The sequence below is a fragment of the Jatropha curcas genome, chromosome 2, assembly GCF_041381405.1.
Source record: "Jatropha curcas cultivar XTBG-Jc1 chromosome 2, XTBG_Jcur_1.0, whole genome shotgun sequence".
In the NCBI taxonomy this organism is placed as follows: Eukaryota; Viridiplantae; Streptophyta; class Magnoliopsida; order Malpighiales; family Euphorbiaceae; genus Jatropha; species Jatropha curcas.
In genome coordinates this window covers 7,203,166-7,221,530 of record NC_143152.1, presented here as the reverse complement: position 1 = coordinate 7,221,530, position 18,365 = coordinate 7,203,166, and the positions used below count along the sequence as shown (strand labels likewise).

At 33.3% G+C, this 18,365-nt stretch overlaps 4 protein-coding genes and 1 long non-coding RNA gene across 6 annotated transcripts; 3 read left to right on the top strand and 2 right to left on the bottom strand.

The window, feature by feature from the left end:
• Nucleotides 1-1,391: 1,391 nt before the first annotated feature.
• On the bottom strand, nucleotides 1,392-3,981 carry LOC105634684 (pentatricopeptide (PPR) repeat-containing protein). Its single transcript, XM_012217571.4, has 2 exons — nucleotides 2,324-3,981; nucleotides 1,392-2,259 (listed from the first exon to the last, which is right to left on the bottom strand). Exon 1 carries the CDS (start codon nucleotides 3,885-3,887, stop codon nucleotides 2,427-2,429), a length of 1,461 nt encoding a protein of 486 aa, XP_012072961.1. The 5' UTR covers nucleotides 3,888-3,981; the 3' UTR covers nucleotides 1,392-2,259; nucleotides 2,324-2,426.
• A 1-nt stretch (nucleotide 3,982) lies between these two features.
• Nucleotides 3,983-5,917, bottom strand: LOC149498164 (Glutaredoxin family protein). The gene is given in 5 exon segments (XM_089718418.1): nucleotides 3,983-4,663; nucleotides 4,806-4,901; nucleotides 4,904-4,927; nucleotides 4,930-5,085; nucleotides 5,887-5,917. Coding segments are annotated over 5 exon segments (975 nt in total). The 3' UTR covers nucleotides 3,983-3,995.
• Nucleotides 5,886-10,571, top strand: APG10 (Aldolase-type TIM barrel family protein). 2 transcript variants are annotated; one of them, XR_002284415.3, is made up of 9 exons: nucleotides 5,886-6,043; nucleotides 6,155-6,216; nucleotides 6,694-6,901; nucleotides 7,221-7,306; nucleotides 8,084-8,185; nucleotides 8,532-8,665; nucleotides 8,751-8,879; nucleotides 9,371-9,419; nucleotides 10,127-10,209. XR_002284415.3 is itself a non-coding variant. In XM_012217573.4 (8 exons), the coding sequence occupies exons 1-8, from the start codon at nucleotides 5,941-5,943 to the stop codon at nucleotides 10,301-10,303; spliced, it is 921 nt and encodes a 306-aa protein (XP_012072963.1). In that variant the 5' UTR covers nucleotides 5,886-5,940; the 3' UTR covers nucleotides 10,304-10,571. The 2 variants fall into 2 exon arrangements, 1 of the variants encoding a protein (XP_012072963.1); XM_012217573.4 differs by lacking the exon at nucleotides 8,751-8,879 and having other exon boundaries at nucleotides 10,127-10,571.
• Nucleotides 10,572-12,095: 1,524 nt separating this feature from the next.
• Nucleotides 12,096-14,970, top strand: LOC105634686 (SOUL heme-binding family protein). The gene is made up of 8 exons (XM_012217574.3): nucleotides 12,096-12,359; nucleotides 12,447-12,533; nucleotides 12,658-12,728; nucleotides 12,832-12,933; nucleotides 13,040-13,144; nucleotides 13,847-13,982; nucleotides 14,520-14,629; nucleotides 14,744-14,970. The coding sequence occupies exons 1-8, from the start codon at nucleotides 12,137-12,139 to the stop codon at nucleotides 14,816-14,818; spliced, it is 909 nt and encodes a 302-aa protein (XP_012072964.1). The 5' UTR covers nucleotides 12,096-12,136; the 3' UTR covers nucleotides 14,819-14,970.
• Nucleotides 14,971-15,990: 1,020 nt separating this feature from the next.
• LOC110009524 (uncharacterized) lies at nucleotides 15,991-16,357 on the top strand. The gene is made up of 2 exons (XR_002284414.3): nucleotides 15,991-16,052; nucleotides 16,145-16,357. It is a non-coding gene; the product is annotated as an uncharacterized LOC110009524 (long non-coding RNA).
• Nucleotides 16,358-18,365: the final 2,008 nt, after the last annotated feature.

The window sequence follows — 18,365 nt, the reverse complement described above, 5'->3', positions numbered from 1 at the left end:
GAATACCATGTGAAGAAAATACACAAGTTCTAAAGCAATTTTATGCATTAAGTCTAATTTTATTGAAAGCATCCATATTAATGAATATAATATTTATGAGATAGGTTATGTAAACTTGGAGGCTTAATACATTAATTAGCTACTGAACTTTACAAGAAAAGTTAACAAAAAGAAAAGGCCTAATTTAGAAAATACCCAAATTTTGAGACTTGTTGTAGAATCACTCTAAATTGAGTGCCTCTATTTTCAAATATAAATATATTAGCATCCCAAAAGTAATTTAGAGTTAGAATTATGAATGAAAAAATAATATTGTAGGCTCCACTTCTCAACCTTGGTTACCCTAACCCAAGGCATTAAAACTCACTGTTTTTATCACAAACATTACAAAACCATCTCTTTCTATCTGCTTCTTCTTCTTGCCGTTAATATACTTCCTTTGGCTTTTTTGTTTTTTCCTTGGGTATTTTGCTATTATGCATCTTTATATGTTTAATTATATGTTAAGAATTATATAGTTCACTTTATTTTAATGCTTATATGTTTCTGTAATTTGCATAGCGCTTGAAAGAATTTTATTTCTCCTTTTGGCAGAGGAGAAGAATTTTTCCAAATAAATAAGAATTTTCATTAGATACAACTTTTAAAGGTTATATTTATATTGATAAAAGGAAAAGTTATGGTCTCTAAATATTTAAAGAGATCAATTCCTTACCCATGTACTTCCCTTAATGCAAGCCATCTGGAGCATTGCATATATGAGAAACCAAATTTGGGGTTTTAAGGTTGTCACCATATGTGAACAGCTGAATATTTGTAATGGTTGAACAAATCGTTAAGTCTATTTTGCTTAGTTGAGCATAAATCCTACACTTTGTCGATAATGAAGAAGAAGATGAAAGAGGGAGAAAGAGAGAGGGGTTTGTGACGTTTGTGATAAAAAACGATGAGTTTTAACTGTTTAGGTTAAGTTAATGTGAGGTTGAGAAGTGTGACTCCCAATATTATTTCTTTATTCACAACCATAACCCTAAATTACTTTTGGGATGCTAGTATATCCCCCGAAGGTATCAAGTTCAATTTAGAGTGACCTGCGATAAATCTCAAGTTTGGAGTATTTTTATAAATTAGGAAAAAAAAAAAACTACAGCACGAGGAAAAGCTTTCTTGCGTGTTTAGGTGGGTTGACATAAACTATTAAGAACAATATTTTGGATGATCAAGGAAAAATAGAGATGAAATTCTACTGAATATTATTGATTTTATATTAAAATTAAATAATTTGCTAATACCAACTGAAATTCAGTTTGTGTTGAATAACCCAAATAGTGAAAACATTGTCTTGACTCTTGTGAAAACACTATATTAACAAAAAAAAAAAAAAAATTCCATAGCTGAATTCACGAGGTTATACATTTCATTATTATATAACATCACATTCAGAGTTCAGGTTTCATATTGTGCATTTTACTCTAAAAAGTTTCATAATATACAGATCAATTATATAAAAATCATGGTTTAACTGAATGTCAAGCAAAACAACCTCATTCAATATGTTATAATCATCACTTACTTCCACAACAAGAATTTGGTACCTCCAGCCAAACACTTGAAGGCCTCAGCTCCAGTTTTTCCTCTTGCTTTCTCCCGTCTTGCCTGGACTGAGAAGCAGGGCATCCTTACTTTTGAATATACTGGACGGATCTCCTGATATTCTTCCATTTCTTCCATGAAAAGCACAATATCTAAAGAATTAGAAATTCTTTGATTCCATTCACCGTAGACCTTTCTTTAACTCATTCCAAAGCAGAAGGAGCACGTCTCCTAGTTTTTTAGCTAGTCTTTACACTATTTGCAAGATAGTGAGAAAGTAGCTAATTTAGAATAAACCTGTTCTGCTTTTTTCTCTGGATTGATTTCTTTGCTTCCTCATTGGTTGATGCAACAAGGCAAATGCTTTAATCCTCAGAGAGATCTTCTCTTCCCATTTGACCCTTACACTGTCATCATCCTTTATACACCTATGGTTCCCAGCATTTTAAAACCGTATCAGGCTCTATTTCAGCACCATCAGCCATTTCTTTAAGCAGCTCTTCCATTTTTATCAATCTGCAGCTGCTAGCAATAACTCTTGGCATTCTTATTGATGAGCAACTGGAATCTGCACGAATTTGTTTAGCTTCTGCTTTCACTTTTAGTTTCTTCCTTACCTCATCGATTTACTATAGTCCATATACATATGTCTGTTCCTACAGATTCCTGTAAACATAAGCATTAAAAACTATAGCAATCAGATAAACTTCATCAAGGAGAACATTCTTACCACAGTTGAGAGAACCCAGTTAGTTCTGCCAAAACTCATGGCACAAAGTAGAAGTATCAACAGGAAGAGGTATTCACATTTACTCCTCAACACAATCAAAATGCTACATTCCAGGACTTCCAGACTTAGAGAGTCCATCCATTAACCTATTATATGTAGCAAGATCAGGTATAAATTCCTTATCTAACATCTGATCGACCAGATCTTCCCCTTCCTTCTTATTTCCCTCTCTCGTATACCCAGAAACCAAAGTGTAATATGTCATCTCATCTGGTTCCAGACCCTTGATAGAGGCCAATAATCTCAATTTGTTAGCATCAGCTGTTCTTCCCACATAGCAAAGATCTTGAATGAGGCAATTAAAGGTCGTAATATCAGAAATAATACTCTCTTTCAACATCCTTTCCATCAATCTAAATGCCTCTTCTATTTTCCCCAATTTCCTCAAACCTTCTATCAAAGTCGCACAAGTAATAAAGCAGGGTACATTTCCACTACTCCACAACTCAGCCAACAACTCCAAAGCTAGACCTGCATGTCTTTTCTCACAAAGCTTCTCCACAAGTATACAAAAATCAAACCTTCTTGGCAAAACCCCTTTTCTTGAGAAATCAATCAACAATTCACAAGCCTCCAAGAGTCTCTCTTCCCTACAAAGCCCATTAACCAAAATCTCACAACTCACACTTGAGAACTCAAACCCTAAATCTATCATTTCATAAGCCATCTTAACTCCTTCCTTAGACTTCCCTTCTCTAAAGAAACCCATAATCAAAGTATTAAAACTAATCACATTAGGCTTACAACCCTTCTCCTTCATCTCCTTAAACAACTCCAAAGCCAAATCAAACTTCTTATGCCTACAATAGCTACCAATCAATATATTAAAAGTGAACACATCAGGCTTAACTCTATCTTTCAACATCCTATTATAAAACTCCGTAGCCTTAGCATGCAACCCACATTTCACATATCCGTTAATCAGAATATTATAGACAGCTACATTAGGCCTCCCATCAATCAATTTCTTCATAGTCTCAAAAGCAATTAATGCATCATTCAATTTCCCTGCTTTACAATAAGCATTAACAGAAAATTGAAAAATGGATTCAATTCTCGGGCAAGAAAATATACCTTCAGAGCAAGGACAGGGATTGGCAGCCATAAAAGAAAGAAGCGAAGCGACATCGTTGAGTCGGTTAGTGATGGCAAGAGTGCGTGCCATCCATTCAAAAGTGGAGTGATCATGGCGAAAGGAGTCAATGGTAGAAGCCCAATTGAAGACAAGCAAATCATAGTGAGAGAAGAGCGGGTGGTGGCGAAGCTTGGATTTGAGGAAGTGAAGGAGATTTTCAGGGGTAAGAGGCTTGGTGGCCAGGTGGGTTTGGAGAAAGCGAAGGAAAAGGGAGTGGTGAGGGGTGGGGGTGAGAGTAAGCGTGGGGAGAGGGGTGAGAGGAGACGGTGGTGGGTCTGGCAGAGGAGGGAGCGGCGGTGGCGGTGGAGGTGAAGGGGTTCGATCCAGTTTTCTGAGAATGGGCAACGGAAGTTTCTTCTTGAACGACATTTTCTAGACGTCGTTTCCGTCTACTGAGTTTTCGAGTCTCCGTAGTTAAACAATAAATAAGAAAAGGGAAAATAATCAATTGTTCCTGTACGATATGACCAAACCAAATTATTCTCGTATTTTATTAATATTAATTAATGGTTTGCTTCCCTTAAATCCTTCAGTCTTTTCATTCATTTTTCTTTTAAATTGTGTGAAAAGACAAAATAACCTTACAATCAAAAAAAAAAAAAAAAAAAAAAGAAAGAAAGTTAAATTAGCAACAAATATCAATCCATTCTCATTACACTCACTACATTTAACCATCTTCTTTTGCACAACATCCAAGGATTTGCAACTTCCATTACGCTCCATACACATTACAAACCTAACTCCTCCACACCCTTCACATTCGTCGGCAAGTTGTTTAAGAATCCCATGAAATAAAATCTCTAATTTCCCTTCATCTAACTTCACCACTTGATCAGCACCACTGATCAATCTTCCTTTAACAAACACAAGTGGAATTTTCACTTCTTTTTTACTCATTAGCCCTCTTAGCTCCTCTTTAAAATCCGAATCCATTGAAATATCTCTTTCAACAAGATGAATGTGATGTGATTAAATAATTGACCTTACAATGTTACAATTCTCAAAAGTTCTTCTAATTCCTCGCAATGTAGAGAAGAAAGATAATTTTCTCATAAAAATTGAAAATAAAAGAGAGAGAATGAAACAGAGCATTCTCCTTCTCCTTCTCTGTCTCCCCATTCTTGGCACGACAACTCTCACTGAACATTAAAAGCACATTAATTTGTTGTTTTGATCGCCTTCTTTGATTTTTCTTTCCATGGCCAAGATCGGTGTCTTTTATTTCGATCCAACGATCATGGCCAAGGCGATTGAATTAAAGAAGGAACTCCAAAAGCTAGTTAGGACCATTGTAGATGATAAGGATTGTAACTGGTCTTAGACTAAAATCTGAAATTTTCTCTACCTTATTTTCTTTCCCACCAAAAGTCTTAGCTTTTCTTGCGACCCAATTTGATTTAAGAACTTAATGGACTTCTTGTCTCTATATTTGCAAACCCATGAAGCAAAACCCTAGTTTTAGGGCTTTTCTTGGAATGATTCAGAATGGGTATTCCTCATCCTCATCCTCCTCCTTCAAGATCTTCCATGAGTTTCCAAGTATTTATAACCTCTGGTTCTTCTTTAACTAGTAACCTCTATTGCATGGGAGTTTCCCATTCTCTTTTTCATTGTTGCAGTCGACGGCAAGATTGTATTTAGAGGTTCAGCTGGAGTTAACAGTTGTGTTTTGGAGAGGTGGAAAGTTAGAGATAGGACGTGTTTGGAGAAGTGGAAAGTTAGAGATAAAAGGAGAGAAAATTAGAGGGAAAGCGAGGATATTGTTGTCTTTTCTTATTTAATTGTGAGGCTATTTTTGTCTTTTCACATATTTTAACGGCAAAATCAGAACAAAATAGATGAAAGGAATGGATGATTTAACGAAAATAAATTTCAGAGACTATTAATTAATATTGATAAAATATGAGGATGAGTTAATTAATTTGATCAAACTTCACGTGCCAATTAATTATTTTTCCATGAGAAAATAAGATGTTTGTTAATGGGTATTTTGGTAAATATTGATCTCAGATTTTGGAGAAGTGGAAAGTTAGAGATAGGAGGTGTTTCCAGAAGTGGAAAGTTAGGATAAAAGGAGAGAAAATTAGAGGGAAAGTGAGGATATTGTTGTCTTTTCTTATTTAATTATGAGGCTATTTTTGTCTTTTTCACATATTTTAACGGTAAAATCAGAACAAAATAGACTAAAGGAATGGATGGTTTAACCAAAATAAATTTCAGGAGCCATTAATTAATATTAATAAAATACGAGGAAGAGTTAATTAGTTTGGTCAAACCTAGGGATTAATTATTTTTCCATAAGAGAATAAGATGTTTGGTAAGGGGTATTTTGGTAAATATTGGTCTCAGAGATTTTCTGTTTAATAACCTTCAGAGCCCTCTTTCTCTTCTCTCTTCATCATCCCTGTGGAATTAAGCAATTATGAGAACTTGCCGCCTCCACGGAAATCTGCACTATACAGCAGCATTTCCCGGTTTCCGAAAGCAAAACAAGTCTATTGCACCACTGCCCTTCCATGTCTACAGTAAGTAAATGCTTCTACTTTCTTCTCATTTATTGTGACTTTGTCTTCCTCTTCTTCTTGTGTCTCTTCTATATCCTGAGAATTGAACCGTGGTGTTGTTTATTTTTGCAGGATCTTCGCGCTTGTCCATACAGTGTGCTGTTCGCTTCCGCCCTTGCATCGACATACACAAGGTATTCAAATTGATCCTCTTTGCGTTTATTCCATTCCGTTAATTTAATTCTCTGTTAATTGGTTTTCCCATAAAAATGCATTGCCCATAACTATCTGAAATATAACAGAAAAGAGTATAGGCATAGCAATGCTTCTTATTTATACTTGTAAAGTTTAGAATAGTTTAGAATAATTAGTTTATAGTAATAGGTAAGTGTTCAGCTTTATTATATCTGTTGGGGTTATGTTTGGTACACCATAATCTAATAATTGAATGTATTTTTAGTTGAATGTATTTTAAGGCGAATGCATTTTTAGTTTGCATTACATTGCATTCCATTTATGTTAGGGCATCCAAACATAATCTTTTAAGATATCAATTTTCAGGCTGGACAATGGGGAAATTGCTGTGTTTTCCTTGTTTCATTTAAGCATGTTACATCTTCCTGTATTCTGAGTAAAATGTTTTGAGATTCATTTTTGTGCATGGTTTATAGGGAAAAGTGAAGCAAATTGTTGGGTCTACTCTTCGGGATTTAAAAGATGATGGATCTATTCTTGTAACAAACTTTGAATCAGACAAATCTGCCGCAGAGTTTGCCAATTTATACAAAGAAGATGAGCTTACTGGTGGTCATGTAATCATGCTTGGTGCTGATCCTTTAAGCAAAACTGCTGCTATTGAAGCACTACATGCCTATCCTGGTAGGTATAGTTTGCTTTATATTTATGGTGTGTTTGTTTTCTTTGATAACTTGGTTTAACATAGCTTTTCATGGTTGGGTTTGAGTCTATGGGAATAATTAATAATCTCTGGATTCCTTCTCATTTAATTGCCCTGTTAACAATATAAAACTTAAATTTGAAATAACATCTCATTGTTCACTCTGATATTTCAATGGGAAATTGGGAATCACACTCATATTGAGTATTCTCTTTTCACTTTTGATTTATGGTTGATGTATGTTTAAAACTTACAGATTTTTCCTCTGCTGAACTTACTGCGAGGACTGGAAAAATCTAGGCGGCTTGCAAGTTGGAGGCGGTATAAATTCAGACAATTGTTTAAGTTACGTCAAAGAAGGAGCCAGCCATGTCATTGTCACTTCAGTATGTTATAACCTTCAATATTCCTTTCGATTTTGAATTAATAAATTAGTGCATTTATTTTCCCAAAAATTGCTCTGACTTCAAATCCAAAATTTCCGCTCATGTTTCCCCCTTAATTTGTATCCTCCTCATTGGTAATATGGTTATTAAGACCGCTTTTCAACCTAGGATTGGATATGTGTTGATAAAATCGTATTGTAAACTAGAATCATATAATCGCAAGATTTTACATATCATAAAAAAATAGTATTTAAAAATAAAAATAATATAAAAATAATAATAATATTAATAAAAAAATAAAAATAATATTTAAAGATAGAAAATATAGTAAGATTGTAAGAATGTAAAATTTGTTTGGTCATGAAGTCATTCAATATTTAAAACTTTTTCAAGCAATTTATACGACTTTATCCAAGATTTGGTCTAGGCACATGTCAAATTGTTTTCTTGAAGTTGACTTGTAAACTCGTAAAATCATAGGAGTTCACTTGCGCTTTTGACAACTATGGTTGGCATGCATTCTGATCTACACAACCAAACCACGTACTTTCATAGATCTCCATGTTTGAAGAAAAATAGAGCTTACATCTTGTTAAGCAGGTAATATTCAGAGTTTATATGTTTAATATACAGGTGAAAAAATCATGAGAAATATGTTGTACCTTGACAGAGTGTTCTGGAGAGAAGTTGCATTTCCTTTTTATGTTACCTGCTTCCATCTTTTTCAGAGTGCAAAATTTTCTTATTTTGCTTTTAAAATTATTGTTTCTCTTGCAGTATGTTTTCAACAATGGTCAAATGGACCTGGAAAGACTAAAAGATCTTGTCAGTATTGTTGGAAAGCGAAGGCTGGTGCTGGACCTTAGCTGCAGAAAGAAGGTGTGACTTCAAAAATTGTATTTGGCTTTCTTGTTGGATGAGTTGATTGAAATCTGAGATGGGATTAATTGAAACTTGATGATTAGGCATAAGCTTTCAAACTTTCCTCCAATATTATTCCTTTTTACTTGATATTATTGTACATTTGGTGAATAATTTTAAGCACAATTAATGCAATGCAGAATATTGAAGTGATCAGAAAGTTTATGGCATATTTGAACTGTTGGAACTTAAAAGAAAGACGTGTTCAAAAAGTTTTAGCTACTCTTCTTTTCACAAACTTGAAACTATTTTATTTTCAACCACTACATTTTACAGCCATGTATGTGCTGCTTCTCACATGCAGGAAGGTAGATATGCAATTGTAACTGATAGATGGCAAAAGTTCAGTGATGTCTATCTTGCTGAGGAAGTATTACAATTTCTTGCCAACTATGCGGATGAGTTTTTGGTTCACGGTGTTGATGTTGAAGGGAAAAAGTAAGTCTTTTAGTCTTTTATTATACAATTCTAAAATAATTTACTATAAATCCTCTATCAACTCTCTGATTCACTCTCTTTCTAGACTCTCAACACTAAACAAAGTAGAGAGCTCAAGCCCCGGTTTTAGACACAGAAGAATATTTAATTCAAGATCTTTTTATTCGATACTGGGAACTCTAATTCATCATGTTTAAGCCTTACACATTGACTGGTAGGCGGAACTTAAATATAGTAAGCACGGTTTTTCTTGACTGATTTTACATGATGTTTTACCCCAACTCTTGGACAAGGATAATTTGCTTTATAAACTAGAGACATTCTCTTATAACTTACCTATATGAGTCCTTTGTATTGGTTGTTTAGGTAGGATGAGAAACAAAGGTCAGTGTTGTAAATCTGAAACCTTTCATCCTGAGACCGAATAATTGTAATCTGGCCGTTCCTTATAACAATCCAATACCTTCAATTGTAAAATCTCCCTCTTAATTTTGTTTTTGCTTTTATTTCTCTAATAACTAAAAAAATGAAAAACATGCACAATTGAGGCCATGCCATTCTGTTGCTTGATCTTTGGCATGACAGGATATGCTTTTGAATTTTTTTTTTTTTTTTTTTTTTTTTTTTTTTTTTTTTTTTTTTGCCATTAATTTTGGTTCCAAGAAATTATATTTGGACTACATGCACCTACTGCTTCCTTTTCAGGCTGGGAATTGATGAAGAGCTTGTGGCATTGCTTGGCAGGTACTCTCCGGTAAGTGACATATAATTTTGCATATTTGATTCTGTTGTCTTCACTTGACACACTGCAGATAGTATTTCCTCAAGAAATGTTGTGCAACTTTGGCAACAACATTAATCATGCCATTTCTTATATTCATAATTTTCAATGAACTGTTCCTACCATGAGCATAATATGCCTGTAGTTGGGTAAATGTGCCCCATCATCTAGTGGTTTAAAGTGGGGAATTATGTTAAAAGTTAGTGAATGATGGATATTCTTCCTGAGTTGATACCCAAGCTGTTAATGGATTTTGGTTATCAATCCATTGGCTTATGCAGCTTCATTTTCTATATTATACTGATTTTGATATGCTAGTATTATTGAGATTAGAGGTACAAGTATAAAGTAATCATAAAGACCGAAACTATTTATAGCTTCCACCTTTATGCATAGTGAAAATTAAGCACTTCTGAAGTATCCATGAGCCTAAACTGTCATTTGGAATTTTAACAATCCTAAATGAATCTTTCTCTTAAGAGAGGTTTGAAGGTACAGACTATGGTTCTTTGCTTAATACTTCTGATGGCCACGGAATTTATTCCTGCTAGTTGAAACTTTTAGATGGATTCCACTTTGCCATGGTGAAACCGAGCTCATAGATAAATGCTCTTTACTATGGCTGTCTAGATATGCTGTAATGCCTGGATTATTGATGCATTTGAGGTTTTGGGTGCCAGATTCCGGTGACCTATGCTGGTGGCGTGACTGTAATGAATGATTTAGAGAGGATAAAGACTGCAGGACAGGGACGTGTAGATGTTACTGTGGGTAGTGCTCTTGATATCTTTGGAGGCAACTTACCCTACAAGGATGTTGTTGCTTGGCATATCCAGCAAGAGTCCTTGACGGTGTAGTTCCTCAAATGTTTCATTTGCATGTTTATCATCAAGCAAGAGGAAAAGGGTTCTATTTCATTTTTTATTTCGTAATTGCTTAGATTTTTATACTCGTTGCCTGTATGGAGGATTGTGTCTTATACTGTCTTGTTATACGTTTTTATTGAAACCTTTTGGCTACTGAATTTTGTTGGGGGATAGAAAGATTTGCTTTGGCCTGATGGAAGAACTGAAAATTTGCTACTGAATTAAAATTTACAATCGTATTTCATTACAGTTTACCAAACATTCTTGGTTTTTAGCTCATTTGCACAGGCCAATCAGAAAGACTTCCAAAGCCCTCCACACTTATGGGTCAATTCGGAAAAATAAAAATGACTATTTGTATGAATAAGTATGTCATTTCTTTTGATTGTGGAAGCTTTAAAAACAATTAGTTACTAGAAATTTTTTTTATTAGAAAAATATTTTTTCATTGTTAGCCAGCTAAGGTGAGCCAGCAATTCAATGAATTGAAATAATGTTTGGACTATACGGTAAGAGTAATTTTCCTTTTTGAATAATATTCTCTAAATTGGTGATAATTTTCATGGTTGAAAGAATTCAAATTTGAAATCTCTCATTCCCTGTTCAGACGATATCGATTGGCTAATGAAATCTAATTTAATGAAGTATTTGAAGATAAATGAAATTAAAATTATAATTGCAAATTATGGAAGGTTTTAAGTTTTGGGATAATGTTATTTTTAGTGTTTCAATTTTCAGTTTTTTTTTTTTTTTTTTTTTTTTGTCTAGTCGGAAAACACTGTGGCATTTGTGGGCCCATCTTTAAAGTGCTGGCTCCAACATGGCCTGCTTTTTTCCACATCATCAATACATGTGGATTCCACGTGTGCTTTCACATAATTTTTCTTTTTCCCTTCGCGGGAACCTAAGTTGTATCTCAATTTGATTCTTCCCTCTGCCTTTTTATCTGTTTCTCTCACTAACCAAGCAATCAGTTTCTCTCCTAACTCTCAACGCAAGCAGTCACTTTTCTCTCTCTAACTCTTAATGCAAGTAAGAGTGAGCGAGATAATAGGCAAGTATGTCACATCCATGACAGAATTCTTGAAAAGCACCCGCAAAAGTCTGGTTTGGATTCTAATAAAACGTGTATGCAGCACTCTGCTCTTAGAATAAAAATAAATAACCCAGTTGAGAATTTGTGGGTTTGAACCAAAATATAAAAAATACATACTTGTTTCCAAACAAGTTGTGAAGGAGTTCTTCTTCTATGAAGTTACCTCGCAAAATGAGGAGTATCGAACTTCAATGTCCAAGGCACGCCGGAGATAAATGAGATTCGACTGGGAATTGAATTTTTAGAAGGCAAATTAGAAGTTAATAACATGTCCACATGGGCTCTAAATCGCAAGTTGATTTGCAGCTTCTTTGTGCCATGTAATATGACATACGTGAAAAAGTGAGTTTCACGTATCAAATCGAGACGCAGAAATGTAAATTTTTTAAAATTTTTTACGTTTAATTAATAATATTTTTTATTAAACATCAAAATAGAAAAAATTTAAAAAATTAAAGACTAAAATTATAATTATTCCTTAATTTTTTTGAAAAAGTATGAAAGATTCTATTATAGGTTGAATCTCTATGCACTTAAAAACCATGAGTAATAAATTAAATAAGTGACATTTGGAAAATGATAATTTATTTTCAATTAAGAGTACAATTAAGGAAAAATTCTAACCACCACAATTATTATTATTATAATTAATTAAATATAACCGATATTTCACTCCCAACAGAAATTTAAGCCACAACTTTATTTTGGAGCGAAGATACGATAGCAACATGCTTCTTCTCTGCAGGGCTTCAACGATGATTCAATCTCTGCCAAAAACTATCACTGCCACTTCTGCAAACCCCAACAAACCATCCTGGAACGTAATCAATTCCAATGCCACCGAAAGAACCGCCTCTTCACCGCCGAGAAGAGCCATGTCATCCGCTTTCGAAGCTCGTGTGTCTCTCGTCTTTGCTATTGCTTCCCAGTCTTCCAATGTCTCTCGGCGACGTAAATTTTATGAAATTTCTTGGTATATGCGTTTCTGTGTTTTAATTCAAATAGTTTTTAAGCTTTGATTGCATTTTTTTATTGCAGTTTTGTTCGATTTGGCAAATGAGACTGCGAAATACTTGTTTCCTAGGAGGTTCGAAAGCCGCAATGTGGAGGAAGCATTGATGGCTGGTATTTTAAATTTCTTTACAATTTTCAATTGCAGAGTTCTCTAATTCTCTTTCGCTTAATCTTTCTTTAATGGAGTTAAAGTTTTGAGTTCATATCTTTTGCTGTTTTATTAATTATCAATTAGTTCCGGATCTTGAAACTGTGGAGTACAAAGTATTGAGTAGGAGAGATCAGTACGAGATTAGAGAAGTTGAGGTGTATATATATGGATTCAATTCATTCACTCTTTTGCTCTGATTTTTATGGTTAGTTCAACATATTGTGCTAACGTTTAAATTGGCTTACTATTGTTTACAAGCCTTACTTTATAGCGGAGACAACAATGCCAGGGACGAGTGGATTTGATTTCAATGGTGCATCTCAGTCTTTCAATGTCTTAGCCGAATACTTGTTTGGTAAGGTAGTTAAGATGCGAGTCTAGTTGAGGATTGCTAAAGCGTGACTGACTTTGTTAAAATGCTTATTTATTTTGGTTTAGTTCTTATGCAATTTATATTGACTTGTAGAATACAACAAAGGAGAAAATGGAAATGACTACACCTGTTTTTACGCGCAAGAGTCAATCTGATGGAGAGAGAATGGAAATGACAACACCTGTGATAGCAAAGAAGGTGAGTCAATTTATATGTAACTGGAAAAAAAAAAAAAAAAAAAGAAGGTGGTGAATTTACAGGATGGGTTTCTGTTTACTAAATTGTGAGTCTCAGTTAGCAGATGCAATCATTAATTGCATGCTTATGTTCTCTGTTTGAATCATAATACAGAAGCAAACTGTGTCAGGTTATTGTTATTAGATTCAGTTTGGCTATATTTCCAGCCTAATTTTAATGCTTTGTTACCATTTATGTCTACTTCTAATTTTCTAGAATGAAGGTTTTCATAGGCTCAAACATCTAGCTTATTCTGTTGGTTGATAAAGTAACTGAAAGATGATTTCAATTCCATATGTCAAGTTGTGGGCCTCATCCCTGTGTGGCGAGTCTAGTGGTTCAATTTGCCTATCCCGACCTGGAAAATCTCAGGTCTGGCCATTAGAATAGAGGGTGAAGTTCACTGGTTCACCCGGTGAACCTATAAGAATGGGAGCATCAACTTTGCAGCATAGTTGAAATTGTGATTTTTGCAACTCAGTTACACTTAGTTATAGTTGATCGTAATACTTGTATTTTCATACTTAAGTCTGATTGTTTAACTTTGATCCCAATACTTGTATTTTCAGTATTTAAAGTCTGAATGTATAACTAAGTTATATTCTTTTAAGAATTTTGGTATTTTCTTTTGTTTTGATTTAATATTATCACAACTTCATTTAGGTGGAAGATCAGGATAAGTGGCAGATGTCCTTTGTCATGCCGTCCAAATATGGTGCCGATTTGCCATTTCCTAAAGATCCAAAAGTGAAGATTAAAGAGGTGCCAAGGAAAATTGTTGCAGTTGTGGCCTTTTCAGGTCTGCCCTTTATGATAATTGAGAACTCTCAAACTTTGTGAATATCTTGACTCTGGTTTGTGATCAAATTAGAAAGTTAAATAGCAATTTGTTTTGTGGTAAAGGTGTTAGTGATGTGGTAGATGAACTACGAAGAAGAAGATCCATATTAACATTGCATTCATTATGTTTGATTTGTACGATTGTATATGTGAGATCTTCATCCAGTTGCATTGTCATAGCCATATTTTAGCCTTGATACATTTCAAGCTGGTAGTTGCTTACAATTTCATCAGGGAGTCTCTGTCTTGAGAATATCATTTGTAAAAGATTTTCATTATTGTAAAATGTATTCTTCAATCACACGATTAAAAAAAAAAAAAAATGAAGAGGTGCACCTGTGAATTAAATAGTGAAGATCATAGCAGGATTGATTTATGATAGATGTGGCAGCTGAGTTTCTTGCAAATCAATGTGTAGATAAATTAATGAAGATTTCTCAATTCCTTGGGTGTATAACATGAATGCCCATGATCATTTTTTTTATATCTGAATCAGGTTTTGTTACCGATGAAGATGTTAAACGACGGGAATTGAAGTTACGAAATGCTTTGAAAAATGACATGCAGTTTAGAGTAAAAGAGGGTGCTTCAGTGGAAGTTGCACAGGTAAGAACCTGCAGTGAAATGCTAACAACAGATTCTGGAACACTGTATTTTTGTTTGCCTTTTGCACTAAAACGTCCATTTCAATATTTCTAACTTTCTGTAATTTGGCAACAGTATAATCCCCCTTTTACACTTCCATTTACACGGCGCAATGAGATTGCATTAGAAGTAGAAAAGAAGGAAGGATAGCTGCTTGATACTGATTCTATAATCTTGAGGTATACTGTATATTGATTTTACTTTCCCCTGTAAATTAAGAATATTCTACTCCATGGATATCCATTAAATGAAACTATCAATATTGCTTATATATATAAACTTTGTGAATTATTTCTCTTGAATTACAACTGTACATCAAACTTATGCACAGCAATAGGAAATTTACTGATTCTTTGATAATGGAATTTTGTTGGTCGTAGTGTTCTGTTACTAATACGATAATCACAAATGAATTTTCTAGGGGCAGATCAATACAAAACAGCTGAACTGAAATCCATAAATGTCTGCCAAGAATATAGCATATTTCAGCCAAATATATAGAAAATTTGACCAATGTCCTTTACATTTCTTTCTTTTTCTATTGAGCTTTGGACATTCTAATCCAAAGTTCTATGAGGATGATAAGAACTAAATTTACTATGTGGCAAGAAAATAGACTTAGTTGTCAATAAATCATATAAATTAATAATATAATACAAATTTATGTATCTTGTAAGAGACTTACTTGTCTTATATAACAATCTATCATCATTCTTTTTCATTGCCAAGGAAATCACTATAAGAATGAATCTGAATATCAAAATATCATATCTGGTTGGTTTTTTTTTTTTTTTACCACATGTATCCCAGCCTACTTGGCTACAAATAACTCGACTTTACTTAAAGAGGAAGAGTGCCAAATCACTGATCTCAACAGTCAGTAATATTATCTGATTGTTAGTCTCTTATTATTGGAATATAAAATCAACCAAAATTTCTATAATCAGAGCCTAACTCTTCCAAAAGGGTTAATATATTATAGAGTTTAAATTTTCCACTTAATTGTTTCATTAAATATTTATTATTTTTTATTAAATAATATATAAAAAATCTAAAACAAAAGAAAAAGAAAAAAAATTCAAAGGAGATCATAGACGTTGACCTTTTTTGTTATATGCTTCGGCTCTAATATACATGTACAGATAGTATAATATATAGATTATGAGTTGGGATGAGTTACCATTTTTTTCTTTTAATATAGTATTCCGTATTTTCGTGTTTAAAATGGTATTCTTGAATTATCGGCACAAATATTAAAAGTTGATCATACTTGTAATCCATTTCTTTTGCTGCTTTGTTCTTTCTTCACTTTGTCAAGAAACCTCATATTACCTACTTCAAACTGCTTTCTCTGAATTGGAATGGCGAGAGAATTCTGATGGAGGTAATTCTTTCGTGCTACACAATTCCTTGCGTGAAACATGTTGGCTATGGCTAATACAGTAAGCAAACTACATTGGAATTTTAAATTTGCAGACCTTCAGATTGGGGAAATTTTTTAAGTGACTTTTAAAATGGGCGGCTTCATAGTGGGGATAGTGGGTTTTGAAAATATGGTCACCTAGCTACCTCGAATCTTCATTGGTAGATTCATGCAAGAAGAGGAAAAAATGTACTTGTAATCAAATTTGTATGGCGACAGAATTATTTGCTCATTTCTTTGGATAGATTCACATAGTTTTTTCTTTACTTTTATTATGAGTTAATCTCTCTCAAGCTGGTGGATGAATAGGAACAAAGGGGCAGCCGGCTGCCCATTAAACTTTTTAGTCGTTTCAACGGATTCCTGTTTTTAATTTATGAAATTCGTTCGGGGTAACAGGTTATAGTTTTTTGTTCTTGCAACTGGTTGCAATAAGACTTAAAAGAAATATAAATATTGATAAATTCAAGCCAAAATCACTAATCACAGACATAATCATATTGATTAACCAAATGAACTGTGTTTATTAATTACAATCCAAATTTTTTTAGGCGCAGAGAATTCCTTTTTTAGATGAAGCCCTCAGAACGGTCAAGGCTACAAACTTGTGACTTTACGGGTAGTTAAACAGTAATAAATGGTACAAATAAGGGTATTGATGTTTTTTTTTTTTTTTTTTTTTTGTGACATTAAAAAAAGAATAAGATAATGAGAATAATGTGTGGATGTTTTCATACATCCATAAGAGGAAAGTAATTTGCTTGTAAACTTTGCTAATGTATACTAACTTCGTGCCTATATATTTATCACATTTAAAATTTCACGTCCTTTAAAAGCATTAAATTTATCTAAGTTACAGTAAATTATTTAATAAAATTGACTATATTACCCTTAATTTAATATATCCAAACACTAAATTTATAAGGAATTAAAGCAATAATTGTTAGTTATATACAAAGGATAAATGTGAAAAAAATAATTTTTATTACTTCTTGAGATTATAAATGTGATTAGAATTTTGGAACATAGTACTTTTTCAAATGTACTCCCTTTGTCTCAAAATATAAGTCATTTTTGAGTGATTATTTTGTATCAAAATATAAGTAGTTTTGAGTATTTTAAAGAGTAATAAATAATATTTTTTCAATATTACCTTTGTTTAGATTAGTTATAATAAATATTTTCACAAATAATTATTTTTTTTTTTTTAGATAAATGATAAGTTAGTTAAATTACCCTTGAGTTTGTCATAATCTAAGAGAATTAGTAACTTTGTTAATTTTTTTTGTAACAACTTTAAACGATTTATATTTTGGAATAGAGAGAATAACAAATATTTTGAAATGGAGCTAGGATAAGGTTTGAAATAAAATTGAGGATGTACAGTACACGCCTGAGGCGTGTAGCCCTTGCGTTACGGGAATTAGGGTGTTCCTAGACTCGGGGCAAAGGCTTGTGCAGTTGTGCCTTTAATTTGATGAGTAAGATATCAAGCATGATAAAAACAGGAACCCAATTCTGACCTTTTTCTCAGCTTTGGGCATTTTTATCTTTTAATAAGCTAAAAACATATCTTAAACTTGATCTTGACTAAATTGTACTCAAAAATTAAGCTACTCAAAATAAGCAAATAGTACCAAATTGTAAACATGCGTGGAATTGTTAACATGAATTCTGCACAAATCAATATGATTAAAATTATAAAGAATAAATCTCAAAATCCAACTATTAGAGATTCAATAGCACACATCTTGAAATTAATTTGAGTACTTACATCAGGATTTCATTTCACGATGCTCTTTACCATTAAAGTTGAGATTAATTCAATTACATATTTCATATATACATCGTTTATCATCCATTATATATTAGTGAAAATCAGTAGGTTCTCAGGAAGGGGACGAAGAGATTAAATTTCGAGCCAGATTAGGTAATTTCTGGTAATGGGTTCGGATACCGATGTTTTACACCAAATAAAAAATCAGTGGACTCTATCATCGTGATTGTGAGGAATGCAAAATTAAGCGTGTGCAAATACACATTGCTGAGGTTTTTTACCCACAATGCATTCGTATTAAGCATTAGATTAGATCGACTTAGTCCTTTCACTCAATTATATCCAACGCCACCATGGCCACCATGGTAGGAGCAGTAGCAGCACTATCCCTAATAATAATGGCGCGTGGATGGAAGTTTGGTTTCTCTTTCTTTTATATATATATATATATATATATATATATATATATATATATATAATATTGCTGCATGATCAAA

Bases quoted from the DNA above. Each gene is read 5' to 3' on its own strand.
- LOC105634686 (XM_012217574.3), top strand. From the start codon at position 12,137: ATGCTTCTTCTCTGCAGGGCTTCAACGATGATTCAATCTCTGCCAAAA. The intron at 13,983-14,519 runs GTCTGCCCTTTA...TATCTGAATCAG, and splicing joins TGCAGTTGTGGCCTTTTCAG to GTTTTGTTACCGATGAAGAT. The intron at 14,630-14,743 runs GTAAGAACCTGC...ATTTGGCAACAG, and splicing joins CTTCAGTGGAAGTTGCACAG to TATAATCCCCCTTTTACACT.
- APG10 (XM_012217573.4), top strand. From the start codon at position 5,941: ATGAGAACTTGCCGCCTCCACGGAAATCTGCACTATACAGCAGCATTT. The intron at 6,044-6,154 runs GTAAGTAAATGC...TTATTTTTGCAG, and splicing joins ACTGCCCTTCCATGTCTACA to GATCTTCGCGCTTGTCCATA. The intron at 7,307-8,083 runs GTATGTTATAAC...TTTCTCTTGCAG, and splicing joins GCCATGTCATTGTCACTTCA to TATGTTTTCAACAATGGTCA.
- LOC105634684 (XM_012217571.4), bottom strand. From the start codon at position 3,887: ATGTCGTTCAAGAAGAAACTTCCGTTGCCCATTCTCAGAAAACTGGAT.